Consider the following 17,101-nt stretch of genomic DNA (forward strand, 5'->3'; position numbering starts at 1 on the left):
GATTGGGGTTCACTCATTTTCACCGTTTGGAAGTACCGAGTGCTTCTTATCCATAACGAGACGCTCGTTGACAAAGTCTGAAAGGACTGGCATGGTTCCTAGTGATTTCCTTTGCCGCGCTTGCTTTTTCACCAATTTTGAAGAATCATTTCGTTCGAGATCGTGATGAAGCGATCTTCACCCAAATTCATCTGGACCATTCAATGTGATGATGGGATGCGAGACCCAACAAGGTCCAACCGCTCATCATCGGGCACTGAATTCATGTTTACCTAGTAACTTTCCTGAATATAGCCATGTGATGATGCAAGGGGTGAAGTGAAACCCAGAAGACAAGGAACGAGCCATGTTTAGTAAATGACTGCCACACCAGGAGAGAAGATATGCAGATTCTTTATTCAAATACCCATTTGTTTCAGACGTCACAACACCAAATGGATTTACATTGCAAAGAAGACTGCAGGCCGGTTTTTTCGCCATCATCTGCTTCTGTGGCATCACTTCTGCTGGGATTTCAGTTCCTTCACCCTCTCCTCCGTTGCCTTCAGCGCCTCCCCGTAGATTCTTATCAGCTGAGACGAGAATCGAATCAAGCGCAAACAATAAAATGCGATGAAAAGGATGGTGTTCATGATCATGATCACCATCATCATCTCGCTCTGAGAAGCTTATAACAGCAACCGGACACGGGCAATATTTCGAAATTTGCCAGGCAGGGGAAAACAGGAGGATAAATCTCAAACTAGATCATGGAACACAGGCATGCGAGCATGTGACCTTACCTCATCAATCTCTTCAGGAGTCATTATGAAAGGCGGAGACATCATAATGTTATCGCCAGCCACACGCACCAACATACCGCGCTTCTCGCATTGCACTCCAAAGTATGCACCGATTCCTGAGGAGTACAGAGCTCACTCGATCAAGAGTCAAATCGGAAATCCAGAATACGATGCAGCAGATCTCCGCATGAGTGACTTCAACCGATTATGGAAGATAAATCTTAGTATTAGGATTAGGCAGCATGCAAGTGCACATGCACGCAAGTGTGCCCTTTTGTCTGCATGGTCATAACAGGTCGGATACACGAAATTTACTTTCAATGATGACCAAATTTTACTGCATAAAAAAAAAGGCATGGAGAAGAAACGGGACACTTTCTCTGCTGTCATTCATTGACTCTTTCATTTCGCGGTAGTAGTGAATTTGTGAAAAGACACAGTCTAATATAGGATTTACCCCATTCAGGAGGAAATGGATCATTAGGTGATTTGTTGTCCGCAAACTCGGTACCAAGAATCAGCCCAGTTCCCCGAATCTGCAGAAGAGACCGCATATTGACTGAGATCATGTTGTTGGAACTATAATGTGCTTTAGTTATGCAAGATACGAACTCTACCTCTCCAATGATTGGACTGTCAGAGAAGGCTTTCAATCCATCCTGGAATTTTGGAGCAATTCTATTTACTTGTTCGGGAATGTTTCTTTCCCTGTAAAAACATCAATACAAAAGTTAGAGATGTATCAGAAGAAGCTAACAAATCTCACAGACACTGGGCCCTCATAATAAACGACCAGTGGTATGTTGTTGCCTTTGGACTACTGAGAATTAGTATAACTCCCAAAGGCTGAACCAAGGGTCACGCCCCCACAGTTAAGATGAAGTTATGTTATCAGAACAGAGCATCGGCTAATTGACCCAATTTGGAACATATGAGAATAGGAACAAACTTGTATATTTTGAGAGCTTCTATTGCAACAGCACAGGATACAGGATGTCCGGAATATGTGAATCCATGGGAAAAAGAACCTGATAAAAAGGAAATTCATGAGAAGAAACACACAAAATGCAGAACGAAAGAAATAATAAAGAAAGAGGAACTGACATACCAAGTTTGTTGCTTTGAGAGTGAATCACATCCGAAACTTCGGGGCTCACCATTACAGCTCCAATGGGCATATAGGCAGAAGAAAGGGCCTGACGAAATAAAACATGAGGATAAAATATCATTGAAGTGAGATATTGTGGGACCACTGCCAACTATTCTAAAAGTTAAAGCTGTTAGATAAAAGCGTAATTTAAAATTTAATTATTCTATCGCTCCCCTTCACGTTTAGTCTTGTAATTTAATATTTAACTATTCTATCACCCCCTCACGCTTAGTCTGGTCTTTTTGCCTAGCATTAGGAGTGAAAATATTTTCATTGGAGAGGCAAATGAGACTTGAAAAGATTTAAACTCATGACCTCCTGCTCTAATACCATGTGAGATTTGTGGAACTACTACCAACTATTTTAAAAGCTTAAGCTATAAGATGAAGGCGTAATTTAACATTTAATTATTCCATCAATTGATCCTCAAAAGCAAACACTTTCTTCTTAGAATGGGAAAAACAACTTCTCTAGATTGAATTTTCAGTAACTTGAGAAAAGACAAGAGTGTCCGAATCTCACCTTAGCCACGGATACAAGATCTGGTTTAATATTGTACTTGTCACATCCATACATTGTTCCCAGCCTTCCAAATGCACAAATCACCTAAAAGAAAAAAGAAATTTAAGATGAAATTTGAAGGTAGACAGAAAGAGCTTGCGATAAGTTACCCAACACATGAAGATGTGGAATAACCTCATCTGCTATAAACAGAATATCGTATTTCTTGACAACAGCTTGAACCTACAACATATGGAGCACACGTCATTAATGAGAAGAAACAGAAAAAATTCATTTACGATCTTCAACGTGTACGCGAGATACATTTCTTTTTGGCCTCAACTCACCTTGTCAAAATATGTTGCCGGAGGGGGTATTACACCTCCAGCCCCCATAACAGGTTCGGCAATAAATGCAGCAATCTGCAAAGGGACCACCAGAGTTTCATCAGGAAAGATCTGGGCATTCCATTCAATTCATCAAGAAAGATCAGTACTCTAGCGCCAGTATGATTTGTGAATGGCTAGCGCACTATCATGTTATGGCCAATAATCAGAGGTCAAGTGCATGACCAATTTACACGCGCTGCATGCCCACCAATGCAAATTAGAGGTCACTCTATAGAGGCATGTGCAAAAGGCAAGTGGGAGCACTTACCGCACTAGTATCCGTGAATACTAACCTGCGCTTGTGCATGTGTGTGTGCCTGAGAGAGAGATAGAGAGAGAGAGTAGTTACCGTCTCTGGTCCTTCTTTGAGGATAAGATTCTCCAAATTATTGGCTAATCTGGTTGAGAACTCCTCTTCCGTCTCACCTAAAAATGCATTTGGCCTAAGTGAAAAGTTCAGAGAGTAGCAGTTACTACCATGAACATACAGTCCAAGCTAGAACCTGGAAGATGATATCTCCAGTAGTGAGGGCAGTCAGTATGCAACACAAATGGAGCCGGCAAATCAAACTTCTGATGCAGTGCTGGTAGGCTGTTGAAAGAATGTGCTAATTTATCAGTTGATTAGAGAAGCTCCATAAGTAAAGGTTTTTGTATAGCAAAATATTACTAACATACCCAGAAAGACTTGCTGCTATCAATGTTGAACCATGATAGCTATCAAAAAGAAGAAATAACGTAAGTCCCACTTTGGTAATATGGAGAGAAACCCATGAACAATAAGTGATAACACCTACGATTTTGCACGAGCTATAAACTTCTTTTTTTCAGGTCTTCCAAGTGCATTATTGTAGTACCAGACCAACTTCACCTATAAATCACACCAATCAAAGAAAAAATTGTTATAAGACATTCCGGTAGTGACCTGATTGTAGTACTGGAATAGTGGCTGTAGATATTGCAGGAAGCTTCATGAGAAGAACGACGATACTTTCACCAAAAATGATCACTTTCACTTCACATACGAATGAGCAATAGTCTGAACAGAACACAATCATAATGGTTTGTGATCGTGGTATTTTCATCTATTTTCTTTTCTCTATTTCCTTTTTCTATTTGTACATGTTCCTTACAGTCATTAACAGAATACTCAAGAAAGCATAAAGCTCTGTTTATGCACATCCTCACTAAACAATAAATTTAATTTAGCTCTAGCAAGCAATTATGAGAGACATCAATCCTCTCCAGCCTAGCTTTCTTGCTTTATACGTGTGAACAATGTCAGAATTTTTATCTGGTACAGTTTATCCATAAAAGAAGAGTTTCCTCACAACACTAAATGCTACATTTTACTAAGACAACCATAACAAGGAGATTATCATACCTGAGTATCATTGGCTTCTGATCCACTATTGGTAAAAAATGCCTTAGCCATTTTCCTTGCAGTAAAAGTTTCTAGAAGTTCCTTAGCAAGGTCCTGAAATTTGATATAATACTCAAGGAGTCATTAGAGAGCCATTTCTCATTGTCTGTTTATTCAGAAATAATAACTGAAAAAGGTGTAAAAATTCAGGAGGGACATCACAATTAGAGACAAGACGATGGAAAGAGCAGAAAGCAACAAAATCATATCATCTAAATATGTGACATAATAGGAAGAAAACGAGTCCTGATGTAGACCATCATAGCAAACTAACTAAAGAATCATCTTGTACCAGAGATGGTTTGGTAGTGCGATTCCAAAACGAGTGATAAAATGGCAAGGAGTTCAACTGTGCAACAGCAGCATTAACAAGTCGTGGTTCATTGCCACCTGCAATTAAACCGATGATCAGGTTTTAAAGTGGAAATTCTCACTGAAAAAGACATCATTGCCTTTTTTCAGTAACTTCTAAGCTTGTACAAGTTGAGATCAGAGAAGACAGCAAAAGACAGAAGTATTGGAGGACTTCTACAAGGTATGGGCATGTGACTTCAGTCATATATCCCTGGTCAGAAATTCTCAGGAGAAAATGTTAACATGTGACAGATCTGTAGGCAATTACTCTGTCCTTCCCTATCTCCGAGTGAGGGGCTGTGGATAATAACGTTTCTAATCTTTGCAAGTATCGCCAATATCCAAGGAAGGAAAGGGGGGATTTCGATTACAGAGGAAGTTGACAATACCTAATGCTGTGCACCATAGACCCGCCAGAGAGTCAAGGTATTTCTTCCCATTAGTGTCATACACGTAGCTACCCTGAAATCAGTCATTAACCAAGAATAAGTTCCAAATTTTTTAAAAGAATGAGTCATGTTTGTTCAAATAACAACTACCAACAATAGGTAAGGCCTCTACCAGTGAGTGGCATCAGCTGCATGCTTCTACAATGTAAATACCAGATTAACTTTGGGAATATGAAGAACACCTACCTCAGACTTTTCAATCACCAATGGATGCACGTCTGTAGTTTGCCACCCTGCTGTAAAAGGAGCCAGCATATCATGGCCCTTAAACCTGGAAGTATCCAGTGAATTTACAATGTTGCATCAGGAACTATTGGATGGCAGTCCTGATGTTACCACGAATACATAATCTGACTCTAATTATGCTTTAACCTTTGTGGATGCATGGTGTACAATATATAGGTAAATAACATCAAACGATGCCTCGGAGCTATAGAGTAAGTTAAACAAGAAAGACCATGTACCCTTGACCATCTTTCGATTCAGTTGATTCTTCCTTCTGTAAGGATGCCCCGGAACTATACAGTCTGGCAAGGATAGGTACTTGTATGAGGTGCTCCTGGCAACTTTTGGAAGATGCATGTCTTGCATATGAAGAAAGCTAAAAGTAAAAAAAAAAAAACACGGATTACCATCACTCAAGTAACCGAAAGTATGGCCACAAATAAAGCAAGACAACAGAAGACAGACGCAATCAACACCCAACTGCTTTTTTCAGTTTTAGATTCATAACCTCACGCCGTCTGAGAACATGGTATACTGAAAATAAAGAGCAAAGTCTTAGTTGCTGTAATAAACGAGAATAAAAAGTAAGTTGTGCTTAATAGTTTCAGTTCCAGATCTTAGAACAACTAAACAGATTAACCTCCAAACTCAATCAATTTCAAAGAAAAAAGGGCCCTCATAGTTTTCAGCATAAGAGACTACTGCATGAAAGGAGCTGAAGAAATTACACAGAGTTCTGAGAAGAACTTGTGCAATACTGTTGGTCACCTAAAAGAAGTGTCTAACGAATTGCTAAAATCATAAGCCAACAACTCAGGGAGGTTGCAGCAGCCATAACAAAGCATGGAATGAGAAATTCAGCACAGTTGAATAACAAAGTCTCCTTTAAGAGAATCAATCAATCTTCGAGTGAAAACCGATTCACGCATCAGAACTTCTGAAAAAATCCAGGACGGATGTTTCCTTAAACTATTCACGATACTTTCCAAGCAGAACATGAATTGATAATATTTGAAGCTGGCTTCACCTACTCGTCTGAATAACCTAGGAGGAGTAAGTCATAATTTTCTTCCCCGAAAATGGTTTTCTTGATCAGCTAGGTTCTGCCTAATGAGTTCCGATACAATTTTCTCAATGTCTCTCACACACACACACACACACACACACACACACACACACACACGCACGCACGCACGCACGCACAAACACCCACGCACACATTTTGTGTCGGTCTACAAGACTAAAGGACTGTTTCAGGATCTGGATCAATTATGGAGTAATTCAACATGCTCATAAAGAAATCAAGTAAAAACATGGTGACGTGTCTAGATACTCTTGTTCAACTTCTCTGTAGCAGCAAAATTAAACCGCAATCCCAACTGGGAGACTAATGCACTAAGAAAACAACTAGAGTGAACTGGAGTTACCTCAAAAAAAAAAAAAAAAATGAACAAGAACAAGAACAAGAACCACGAACCGAAAAAAGAAAAAGACAGAAGTGAAAAACTGAAGAAAACGCCAAGCACCCGAGAGTGCTGAACCCAAGCTCGCCCTACTCTTATCAACAAATCGAGGATCATTCCGACACCGACGAAACGATCAAGAAGCAGAAAGGATCTAACTTTGGAGACAACTCAGCCCCTGGGGGCAAGTCCCATTTCTCCGACCCTCCAAAATTCTCTCGCGATCGAAACGAAACTGTCGGCTAGAATCAAGAACCGAGACGACCACGGCGGCGGCGATCATCAAAATCGGCGCTCGAAAGAATACGGACCTGGGAGCGGAGGGAGGAACGGAGGAGCCGAGTGATCGCCATCTTCTTCCTGTTTGTCTGGAGCTCCTCCACCAATTCATGCAAGAGCAAAGACTGCAGAGAGAGAGAGAGAGCGTGCGTTAAACTATTTATGGATGATTTGAGACTTCCATGGAGCCGAGAGAGCCAAGGACAAAAATCAAGACGGCGCCCACCACCCTTCGATGCGGACGCCCAGATCACCACGTCGAGACTCTCCAATTTCTTCGACAGATGATTAAAATAAATTATCCAGATTCAATTCCTGAAAAAAAATACCCCCCATTTTCTTCCGGAAGTTATCCAGATCTTTGCTGGTTCTTTTGTCTCCATTGGCTTTCACATATAGAAATACATATATCAGTACTGAAATGTGACATTATAATCGGAGATTTTCGTAATTTTACCGGCCTTTGAAAGATCTCAAGAATTTAGAAAAAGAAGAAGAAGTGGTTTTTTAAATGTCCCACTGACCGAGAAATAATGGGAACAAAGAAAAGTCAAATTCTGAAGAGGCCCACAGGACAATTATTGGCAAGGAAAATTGCTATTCGGCCCCTAAATGGCCAAATAAAAGGGAGAATGACATGTTTATTAGAAGTCATAAAACTTATCGACAAAGTGCAATTTTTGTCCCTAAACTTCCAGAAAATGCAACCGAGCTAAAGCTTGCCAATTTTGCAATCGAGTCATTCCGCTAACTTTGTCCAATTCAACTAACTCAAAATGCCGACGTGACTTTTTTTTATTATTTTCTCTTTTCTACGTGGCGCTAATGTGGCTAAAACCATAAAGATAAGTCCAAAACGATATTGTTTTGGTCAACAATTGATTTTCAATATAAATATTAATTGACTTAAAACAAATTAAGAGAGAGAGAGAGAGAGAGAGAGAGAGAGAGAAAGCAAAACCAACGATGAGGGCCCTTGCTGGCCCTCATCGTTGCGGCAGCCCCACAGTACAACCCCAGCCAATGACGGCCATTGGCCTGGTCTGGGTGAGGACCTACAGTCCGTCGTCTGCCGTTGATGATCCCGGTTGACCATTGCTACTTTTGCTTTTTTTTTAATTTAGTTTATTTTTTAATTTATCTTAACTAATATTTATAAGAAAATCAAATTTTTAATCAAAACAACATCATTTTGGATTTATCTTTGTTGTTTTAGCCACGTCAACATCATGTAAGAGGAGAGAAAGTAATAAAAAAATGTCATGTTGGCATTTTTTGTTAGCTAAATTGAATCGGATTAACGGAAGGATTTGACTACCCCAATTTGACAAGTTTTATAACTTGATTACAATTTTTGAAAGTTTTAGAAATTTATTGCACTTTGACAACAAATTTTAGGATTTTTAGTGACCATTTAAACCCCTAAAATATGCAAAATGCTTTTGGGCAAATTTCTTATTTAACAAATGCATCAAAATACTCGCTAAAATTAGCAAATTTTAAGTAAACCCAGAAAAAAAAAACATTTTGTCTCAAACTTCCACCTAAAAATTCCATGATATACCCGTGTTAGATTAAAAAAGCAATAATGATTGTGTATTTTTGAGCGACTGTTGAAATAGTAATTTAGAATGTAGAACAAGATTATCATGTCATTCGAATCAATCTTTCCTACATAAATTCTAAATTTAATTAACTTTTCCAATCCTGTCACTGATTTAAATCTAAATTTTGAAATGTAACTCAAAATCACATTTCCCTTTGATGTACTTCATTTTAAAATAGTTAAAAAGAGTAAATTAATGTAATTCATTTTGTATTTTACGATTTTGTCCAATTGGTATCCTCGTCAGCAACAGAAGGGGTCCACAAGCCCACGAAATCTTCCCGCCTCAAAGGAAGAGAATTGCAAATTGTCTTCTCACTATAAAATTACACGCGATTTGCCCCAAAGGGCCCCTACTCTTTTTGAACTTTTTGTAAAAGCTCCCTAAATTTCAAGTACGTACCGAAGGACTCCCACAATTTTCAGATGCACGAAGATCAGAGCCTCTCTCCTTCTTTCCCCGGCGATGAGGACTGGGGTTTAATTCTTAAACATGATTACTAAGCACATCGAGAAATAATTAACAAGAATGGGATTTGAAGCTCACGTGAATTGTATGGAGAAAATGCATAAATGGTCCATGAATTTTGACCAAATGTGCAAAACGATCTTTGGACTTTTAACTTGTTCAATATGGTTCATCAACTTTCGTCCAATATGTAATGCATTTCCTGAACTTTTAAATTATTCAATGTAGTCTCTAAATTTTTGGTACGTGTTCAATTTAGTTTCTGAAATATATGAGAATGTTCAATATTGTTCCCGAGTCGGAATTAATGTAATGACAACATTAGGCATTTTCATAAAATTCAGGGACTAAACTGAATATGTGCCAAAATTTCAAAGAGCATATAGAATAAATTAAACCACATTATATATTGGGCCAAAGTTAAGGGACCGCTTATGTCATTATCCCAATTATGTATCATACATGACGAAGACGGGAAAGAGGATTTGCTCAGAGACATGAATAAATAAGTACTGCGATCTGTGTCACCCTTCCCATTCGGTCGAGTGGAGTCAAAGTTTCCTTCGGATTACTTTTGCTACTCAACAAAATTTAATAAACAAGGAAGAAATCGACCTGCATGTTTATTTGCTGGCCCTTCCTTCTACAAAGCCCAACTGGGGGCCCAATTTTTCAGATTTTTGTTCGTCTTTCTATCGCAATTTGCGCATCCCACGTAGAACATGAAACCAGCACTGAGAGCAGAGGGAGGATGGTTGCGGTGCTCCAGGATGAGTAACAGTAGCGGCGACCGGTAGGGGACGGCCACGGTGCTCGAGCGAAAACCGATGGGGGACAATGGCGGGTTCTCGAGGGATGAGAGATGGCGGCTAGACGTGTCCCTCGCCCGGAGCTACGCGGGCCATGCCGGAGTTTTGATTTCACCATTTTGATTTTGAGTTGATAATCTCAAAACGACTTGAATATGGGTTTGGTGCAAACCCGCCAAAGACCCTTCCAGAATTTTGGATTTGATATTTTAAACTCATTTTAACCTGATTATAAACTTTTGATCGATCCGCACTCAATTTGGCTCACTAAAACTGAGTTGAAAAAGGAGGTCTCAATCGGTATTGCCGTCTCTATGGCGGGATCACGAACCCCCAATGTTCATTTCCTTTGGTTCACAGGGCATAATCGTAGCCCAAAGACGATGCATGACTTGAAATCTCAAGATAGTATTGTATAAAGTCGAGACATCCAAAGGCAGGGTTGGTAGAGATTTCTCATATAACAAGTGAATATATGTCCAGATGCTTTAGAATCTCCCCGTGCTACTTCTTCAGAAATTTTCTGGTGGATATTCACGAATTGGATTTGGACAAGTTGTACATTACACCAATTAATAACACGAATCAAAAGTCAAAGCATGACTTGGAAGTTTAAAGCATGACTTGAAGTTTAGAACGACTTGTTCCATGTACTCATGTGGTTCGGAATGCAGCAATATTTTTCTTTTCCCTTTTGCACTGTGGGGTGACATTTTTCATTTAACTTCCATTCGCCAAAACCTGCCTTCTGTGTTCGATCAAAAAAATCAGCCGTAAAACCAAACTTGGGTATCCACAAAAAAAAAAAAAAACCCCTAACTTAGGTTATTGCAATTGGATTTGACGAGGTCCAGCCCAATTATATGGCCTATCAAGTCAATTATTTAATAAAATCTTGATGTACTGTTTAGATTTGACAGCTCTAGGATTGGTCCCATCACTCCCTTTATATATGGTCTCTCTTTTCGCTATATCACTCTTCCTCTATTCTCACAAAATCATTAAGAGAAAAATACACACTCATCACAATTATTGTAGAGGACAGTGGTGAAGATTCATACCCATGAGAAGATATCTTCTCTCTCATCGGATAGATATTGGCTTCATTTGATTGGGGTACTTTGTAATTATAAACTTGATTTTATGTTTGTGTGATTGAAAGATCCTATTAATCTAACAACTTCTCCTTCACATTGTATTGTAATGTACTGTCTTTTACATAGGAGAATTGGTGTGGAGTAAATAAGTTAATATATCTTAGCCGATCTATAACTCAATAACTTATGAGTTCGAGTGAACGTGGGTCTAACTACATATGTTGACAAACTTGGATTTAAAATCTTTCTTGGCAACTTTTCTTTCGGGTATCAAATTTCTATAGTGCGCTTCCAACACTTTGTATTAAGCATGATTCCTCCTCTAAGATTTATAAATAAATTAAAAAAAGCAGTCGCTCACCTATCTATAGATGGTTTTTCCCAATCCAAAAACAAATGGGACGATCACATATAAAAACAAATAGGAAGTCGCTAAACTAAGAGTGTGATAGTTATTTCTAATCACATGATTTTTCAATCAAGTAGTGTTTTATGCAAAACACACGATGATGATGTATGGATCTACGGTTGAGATTGTACCATTCAGGATAATCTTGTCAAGAAAGTATTTTCGTAAAAAACTATTAGGGGATGTGCAGTCACGATCAAGTAACTTCCTAACACACTTCCTCCACGGTTTGGAATTCAGAAGCACGGACCAATAAAATCAAACGGCAATGGCATGGCTTGGCTTGGCTTGGCTCCCGAAGATTAAGCAAAGAAGAAGATATGGTCTTCAAAGGAGAGTCCTTTTCTGTTTTAAAGCGGTCAAACCCACGTGGCTTTGAACCATATCAGTGAAGGAACAAACATCACAATCAATATACAATTGTATATGTAATGAATGTAAATGTACATTGAATCATGTCACTATCGTATGTGTACTTCTTTGACCGACCCTGTTCTGTTCCTCGTTCGCGGGAAAAAAACCAAAGCTCTATTAGAACGGTCGCATATGATGTTTGCCATTCATAGCCATTCATACCAATCATAGTTCCAAAACCATATGTGATGCGAATAGAAAACAAAAAAATACTTTCTTTGGGCACAAATTCAGTCAAAGAGAAGGGCGCATGTCTCGTCTATATTGATTAGTACCATCAATGAAGGCATTCATCGGATACCCACTATAGCTAACGACTTTGCACATATCTCCGATTAGTTCCTAGGGTCGAGCTCGATTCCGATCATCGAACCGGTGTCGATTTCGCCCTTGAATTTTTTCTTCTGCGCAGTCGAGTCTTCTGACTTTTCTCGATTTTTGCAATCGAATTTTCATCTTATTAGTCACCTTTGTTGGTAACATAGCCGGCGTGAAAAAGAAGTTATCGACACGACATGCGTATACCACATGTGTATCTTAGAAGATAGATTTATGCGCAGGGTTCGTAGTAGATAATCCAGGGGATTGCTAGTTACTGGCTAAATAAACGGGGTCACAGTCCACTTTACTGTTTTCCAAGGAATGTGCGCAAATGAACAAGATACATGTTTGATTGAAAAGTGACATGCCAACCGTCGCATTAATATCTATCATCTGTATTAGAATTCATTCTTATTTACACCGGTCAATCATCTTATATCAAGTTTAATTAATTTTCTTTTTTTCCTTCCAAAATAATGATACTCATGGACTACAGGCGAGGCATAAACCCTAAACCCGGCGACGCTCACTAGCCATTAGGCGAGGGTCCGCTTGGCAAAAAAAAAAAAAAGGAAAAAAATAGAGCCCAAAAAAAAAATAATAACTTTGAATTTTTTAAAATAATTAGAAAAATTGTCCATGTCAACGCCGATCGCGGCACGTAGGACATTTGAAGGCCACGTCAACGAGTTCTGATTGAAACTAGTCGGATGGACTCAATTGGCAAAGTGTTGAAAGGTTTAAGATCCAAATGGCGAACAAGGATGAGTATAAAGTTTAAAGTTTAAAGAGATGCGCTTCTAATTAGCTTAAGCTGATAAGAAGAACGCAATTTACATACCATGTGTCGAAACTAATTATTGTTCGTGAAACATGTTTTTAAGTATTGAAGTGCACAAGCTCTCGACCGAAAAGCACAAACATCTCTCGAATGTGAAGCTGGTGATGTCCTTGTTGCCCCCCGCCAATCTCTCAGAAAAAGCGAGAAGCTGCCCGGTTTCTTCCAAACGACCACATGCATGTCTTCATCTTCAAGACTCCAAGTCATGGAAGTCACCTAACTTAAAACAACGACAAAAAAGGAAAAAACATTAAAAGAAGGAAAGAAAAAAAAGGGCAAATGGGCCCGTGATGACGTGGCCACTTGATGCCTTGACGTCACCGTGACTATTATGCCCACGGTTGCTTCCTGGAACCGGGCTCTCTTCTTTTCGGCCTTACAATGCAAATGCCTTCCAGAAACCGCACTACCTGCTAGGAGTTTTCAACACCAATCCACTCACGTGACGCGTCACGTGCGATCGCCGCTGCACCCATTTGAAGGGTTGGGAGACTTTGACCAGTTCCTTCAATCCTTCCCTTAAATACCGCAGCGCGATGCTTCGCTCCTTCCTTCTTACCAAAGTCTCACCAAAAAAGGGCACATGTTCTTGGCAATGAGCAAAACCATGTCCAACAGCCCCAATGAATGGATGCAATTCTACCAGCAAGACTTCCTGTCCCAGGTCGCGCCTTCCGGCCGCGCAGCCGCCTCGGAAGCCATCTCCAGCGACCGGTCGCGGTCAGATGGCGCCGCGGGGGCCTCCGCCTCTGCCACGGCCGCCATCCCCGTCGCTGCCCCAGGCCACGCTGCCACGCTCAGCAACTTGGGCCCTTCCAGCCACCTGAGCCCAGAGGGGGGCGTCGCGAAGCCCGCCCGGAGGCGGTCCAGGGCGTCGCGGCGGACCCCAACCACCGTGATGAACACCGACACCACCAACTTCAGGGCTTTGGTGCAGCAGTTCACCGGCGGCCCCAGCGCGCCCTTCGGCTCTGGGCCCGGCCCCGGCATGCTGAGCTTCAACTTCGGGCTTGGGGGGCCGGGGCAGGCTGGCGTCAGCCGGCCGGGGGGGATGGGGCCGTCGGGGTTTCACGTGCAGTATCAAGTGCAACAGCAGCAGCCTCATCATCAACAGCAATTATACCAGCAACATCAAAACCAGCAGTACATGCTCTCTCTAAACACCAACAGCCCCGACGACATCTCCCTGCAACATCAGAGGCTCGCGAGCTCGAGATCGTCAGGAGGAGCTGCCTCCGACGGGTTTGGCATGGAGGGCGTCCCTCCGCACCAGGTCTCTTCGAGACCTCCTTCTACCTCCTCCGAGGACAACAACCGGAGCAACAACTACATCTTCTGAGAAATTAATACAGTACCGCCACCGCCGATCATCGGAACAACAACATCGGAAGGCGCTTTTCATCCGATGTCGCGGAGGTTATCGCACGCTGCACTAACTCGATGACGGGCTTCTTCTTCTTCTTCTTGTTTTTGCCTCCTCTATTTCCAAGTCTGAGTCCTCTTCAAGAACCATCAAATTGTTTAGGGTTTACTTTTGCTGCTTCGAATGAGAACAGGGTTTTTTTGCTCATTGAGGCAGCGTAGAAAGTTAGGCACTGACTAGTGTTTGGATTCGGAGAGAGAGAGGGAGGGGGTTGACTTTTGAATGTACATAATGTTCGAGCGACCAATGGATTGGTTCCACGTGTTATTGTTTCTTTTTTTTTTCCAATATTCAGCAATTTAATTATGAATTTATCAATACAATGTCAATTATGGCGACCGCAAGCACTTTACTTTTGGACTTCGATCGTACGCTCAATGCCCCAAATTCGCCATCTTTCCCGGTCGATATGATCTGGATGCATTTGAATTAATGAGAATTAATGAAAATGCGGAAAGATCAGACGAAAAATTAATTTCTGAAAAATATGTGAAAATTCTTGCACCGATCTTCAGACATAGACTAGTTTGCGATAATATTTAAGGAAACACTCGATAACATCGTACAATATCTTGACTCTTAAGGTCGCTTGTGGAGATTTTTCTGTTTGAATGGGGCAAATTTGGTCAACATGCCAAACTAGGGCTACTTGAGTATAAGTCGTAATCTATGTGCTGGTGGCTAAAAGGCTGAAATTTTCCCCCTTTTTTAAATATATATAAATAAGCATTTTTTTTAATTTCTTACTCCACTAATTATACGGCATTAGCGCCACAAAATGCACTGCCTTACTGCCTACCAGAACTCGCGAAAAAAACAGAGGTCAAAGGTGCGATTGTCCTCAAATTAAAATTACACCTAAAATGGAGGGCGTCTTTTAAAATTACGGAAAATAATGAACTTGCCACGTGGAGCATATGTCCCCATAAAACGTGGTTCTTTTTTATGAAAAAGAAAAAATTGCCACGCATCCAACGTGGTTTTCGACAATTGCATGCAAGGACCAAAAATTTGCTGTAAATAATAATAATAATAATAATAATAATAATAATAGACGGACATAACTTATTTTAGGAAAGTATAATCTATACATAACAGTTTTCGAGTGATTGTGAAAATAATAGTATATTGTGAGCCGCAGATTGTTCAAAAGAATAGACCATACAATAATTTAAAATTAATTATTATTTTTTTTGTGGCAAAAATAAGACTGTTAGTATAATAATCACCCAAAGACTATTATATAATCAATTTCTCTTTATTATATGTTATTTCACTAAAATAGTTGTTCTTCAAGCAACTAAGGGTGGTAGAATGTGTTACTTTATTTTTTTAAAAAAAAAAAAACGCGAATGCAATATCTTTTTCCAAGCTAAATTATTAAATTTTCATAGAAAATTAATTCCGTTTTCTGATAAATTGGATTTTCTTACATACGTTTGCAGGCTAATCGTGATTTTGGGGAGGGGGAAAAACGGTTTAATGAAAAGTTGAAAGAGTGTAAGTTAAAAAGCACCCTCGAATACTTGTTCAAACTTCAAAGTAGATGTAAGTATTAGTTACTTCCATTTTTCCTATATTTTCTTTTTAAAAAGGTCATTTCAAAGTGAATCTTAAAGCTCGTTGCAACTTCGCCTTAGATCTTTAAGGACGTGAACGCCAACCATTATCTTTCGAGGCTCTATTTTTGCCTAAAAATAGTTTTTTATATTTCTATTCCGTTTATGAGTTTCTAAGCAGAGACACACGTTTGATAATGGCACAAAATTTCTATGTGCATAAGTCATTTCAAAACATTTATATTTTTTGAAGTGAATAAATTCTCTTAGTTTTGACTAAAAAGAAAACAATCCTTTTATGCTTTTTTCTTTCCAACTTAAGAAAAAGCAAACAACAAGCCAAAATTTTCAATATTATTCAAATTTGAGATTCTTTTGAAAATCCTAGAGTAGATTCCGAATAACTTTATGTTGTACTTTTAATTCATTTTACATGTCCCAAGATAAGCAATTCATGTCCAGAGGAAATTTGCTTTTTAGACTAATATTATGTTCTGCTTGAAACCGTAGATTTGTTTAAAACCTATAAATTGAGCAAATTGAGCAAAAACAATGGAATACCCTGCTATTGAATGTCTATTTTGCAATTCCGATTTTTGTTTAATTGTTTAATTGTTTAATATTAGAACGTGCATTCCAACTTAACAATACCACGATCTCCATCTATAAAATCGGATATAAATTTGATCGGGTATGAATCCGAACGAAACTTACAGCAAATCGAATATTCAAATCGAATCGATGACCTCGATTCGGGTTGAAAATTGGTCCAAAACCAAAGCGCAATCATCTCTACGATGCTGGCGTAAAAGGGTACAAAGTAAATTTCGCTTGAGAAAAAGCTTTTCTCCCAACGAGAGATAGAAGGTGGGCAGAGGGGATGAACGCGAGCTCACCATGCGGGGCCCCATCACCATTCCACCAAAAGGGAGAGAATAAGGTCACATGTCCAAAAAGTCAAGCATACCCATAATACTTGATTAGTTGATTTAAGCATGTATTAAGTGGCTTTTGAATTTTTTTGCCAAGGCTACGCCTTTTCTATTGGTTGGGGAATTCAACTTTTTTTTTTTCGCCAACCCGCATCCACCGCCACCGGCATTGCAAAACCGATACGAAAGTGAGTCTTATCTTGTCG

General features: G+C 39.7%; 2 protein-coding genes across 3 annotated transcripts; one reads left to right on the forward strand and one right to left on the reverse strand.

The window, feature by feature from the left end:
* Nucleotides 1–337: 337 nt before the first annotated feature.
* LOC115752500 (gamma aminobutyrate transaminase 1, mitochondrial) lies at nucleotides 338–7,160 on the reverse strand. 2 transcript variants are annotated; one of them, XM_030690711.2, is made up of 19 exons: nucleotides 7,048–7,160; nucleotides 5,513–5,649; nucleotides 5,235–5,319; nucleotides 4,989–5,061; nucleotides 4,538–4,635; nucleotides 4,207–4,299; nucleotides 3,620–3,693; nucleotides 3,501–3,539; nucleotides 3,326–3,414; nucleotides 3,172–3,248; nucleotides 2,781–2,855; nucleotides 2,629–2,676; nucleotides 2,455–2,538; nucleotides 1,891–1,978; nucleotides 1,732–1,810; nucleotides 1,400–1,490; nucleotides 1,240–1,318; nucleotides 783–898; nucleotides 338–572 (listed from the first exon to the last, which is right to left on the reverse strand). In XM_030690711.2, exons 1-19 carry the CDS (start codon nucleotides 7,087–7,089, stop codon nucleotides 498–500), a joined length of 1,542 nt encoding a protein of 513 aa, XP_030546571.1. In that variant the 5' UTR covers nucleotides 7,090–7,160; the 3' UTR covers nucleotides 338–497. The 2 variants fall into 2 exon arrangements, with proteins under 2 accessions (XP_030546571.1, XP_048139099.1); XM_048283142.1 differs by lacking the exon at nucleotides 7,048–7,160 and adding an exon at nucleotides 6,896–6,990.
* A 6,173-nt stretch (nucleotides 7,161–13,333) lies between these two features.
* On the forward strand, nucleotides 13,334–14,678 carry LOC115752533 (VQ motif-containing protein 22). The gene has a single exon (XM_030690765.2). The coding sequence runs from the start codon at nucleotides 13,565–13,567 to the stop codon at nucleotides 14,318–14,320; it is 756 nt and encodes a 251-aa protein (XP_030546625.1). The 5' UTR covers nucleotides 13,334–13,564; the 3' UTR covers nucleotides 14,321–14,678.
* Nucleotides 14,679–17,101: the final 2,423 nt, after the last annotated feature.

This window comes from Rhodamnia argentea, chromosome 7 (genome assembly GCF_020921035.1).
Source record: "Rhodamnia argentea isolate NSW1041297 chromosome 7, ASM2092103v1, whole genome shotgun sequence".
NCBI lineage: Eukaryota > Viridiplantae > Streptophyta > Magnoliopsida > Myrtales > Myrtaceae > Rhodamnia > Rhodamnia argentea.

Bases quoted from the DNA above. Each gene is read 5' to 3' on its own strand.
- LOC115752533 (XM_030690765.2), top strand. From the start codon at position 13,565: ATGTTCTTGGCAATGAGCAAAACCATGTCCAACAGCCCCAATGAATGG.
- LOC115752500 (XM_030690711.2), bottom strand. From the start codon at position 7,089: ATGGCGATCACTCGGCTCCTCCGTTCCTCCCTCCGCTCCCAG. The intron at 4,636-4,988 runs GTATTGTCAACT...GTTTAATTGCAG, and splicing joins TCTATGGTGCACAGCATTAG to GTGGCAATGAACCACGACTT. The intron at 2,539-2,628 runs GTTATTCCACAT...TTTTTCTTTTAG, and splicing joins TTCTGTTTATAGCAGATGAG to GTGATTTGTGCATTTGGAAG.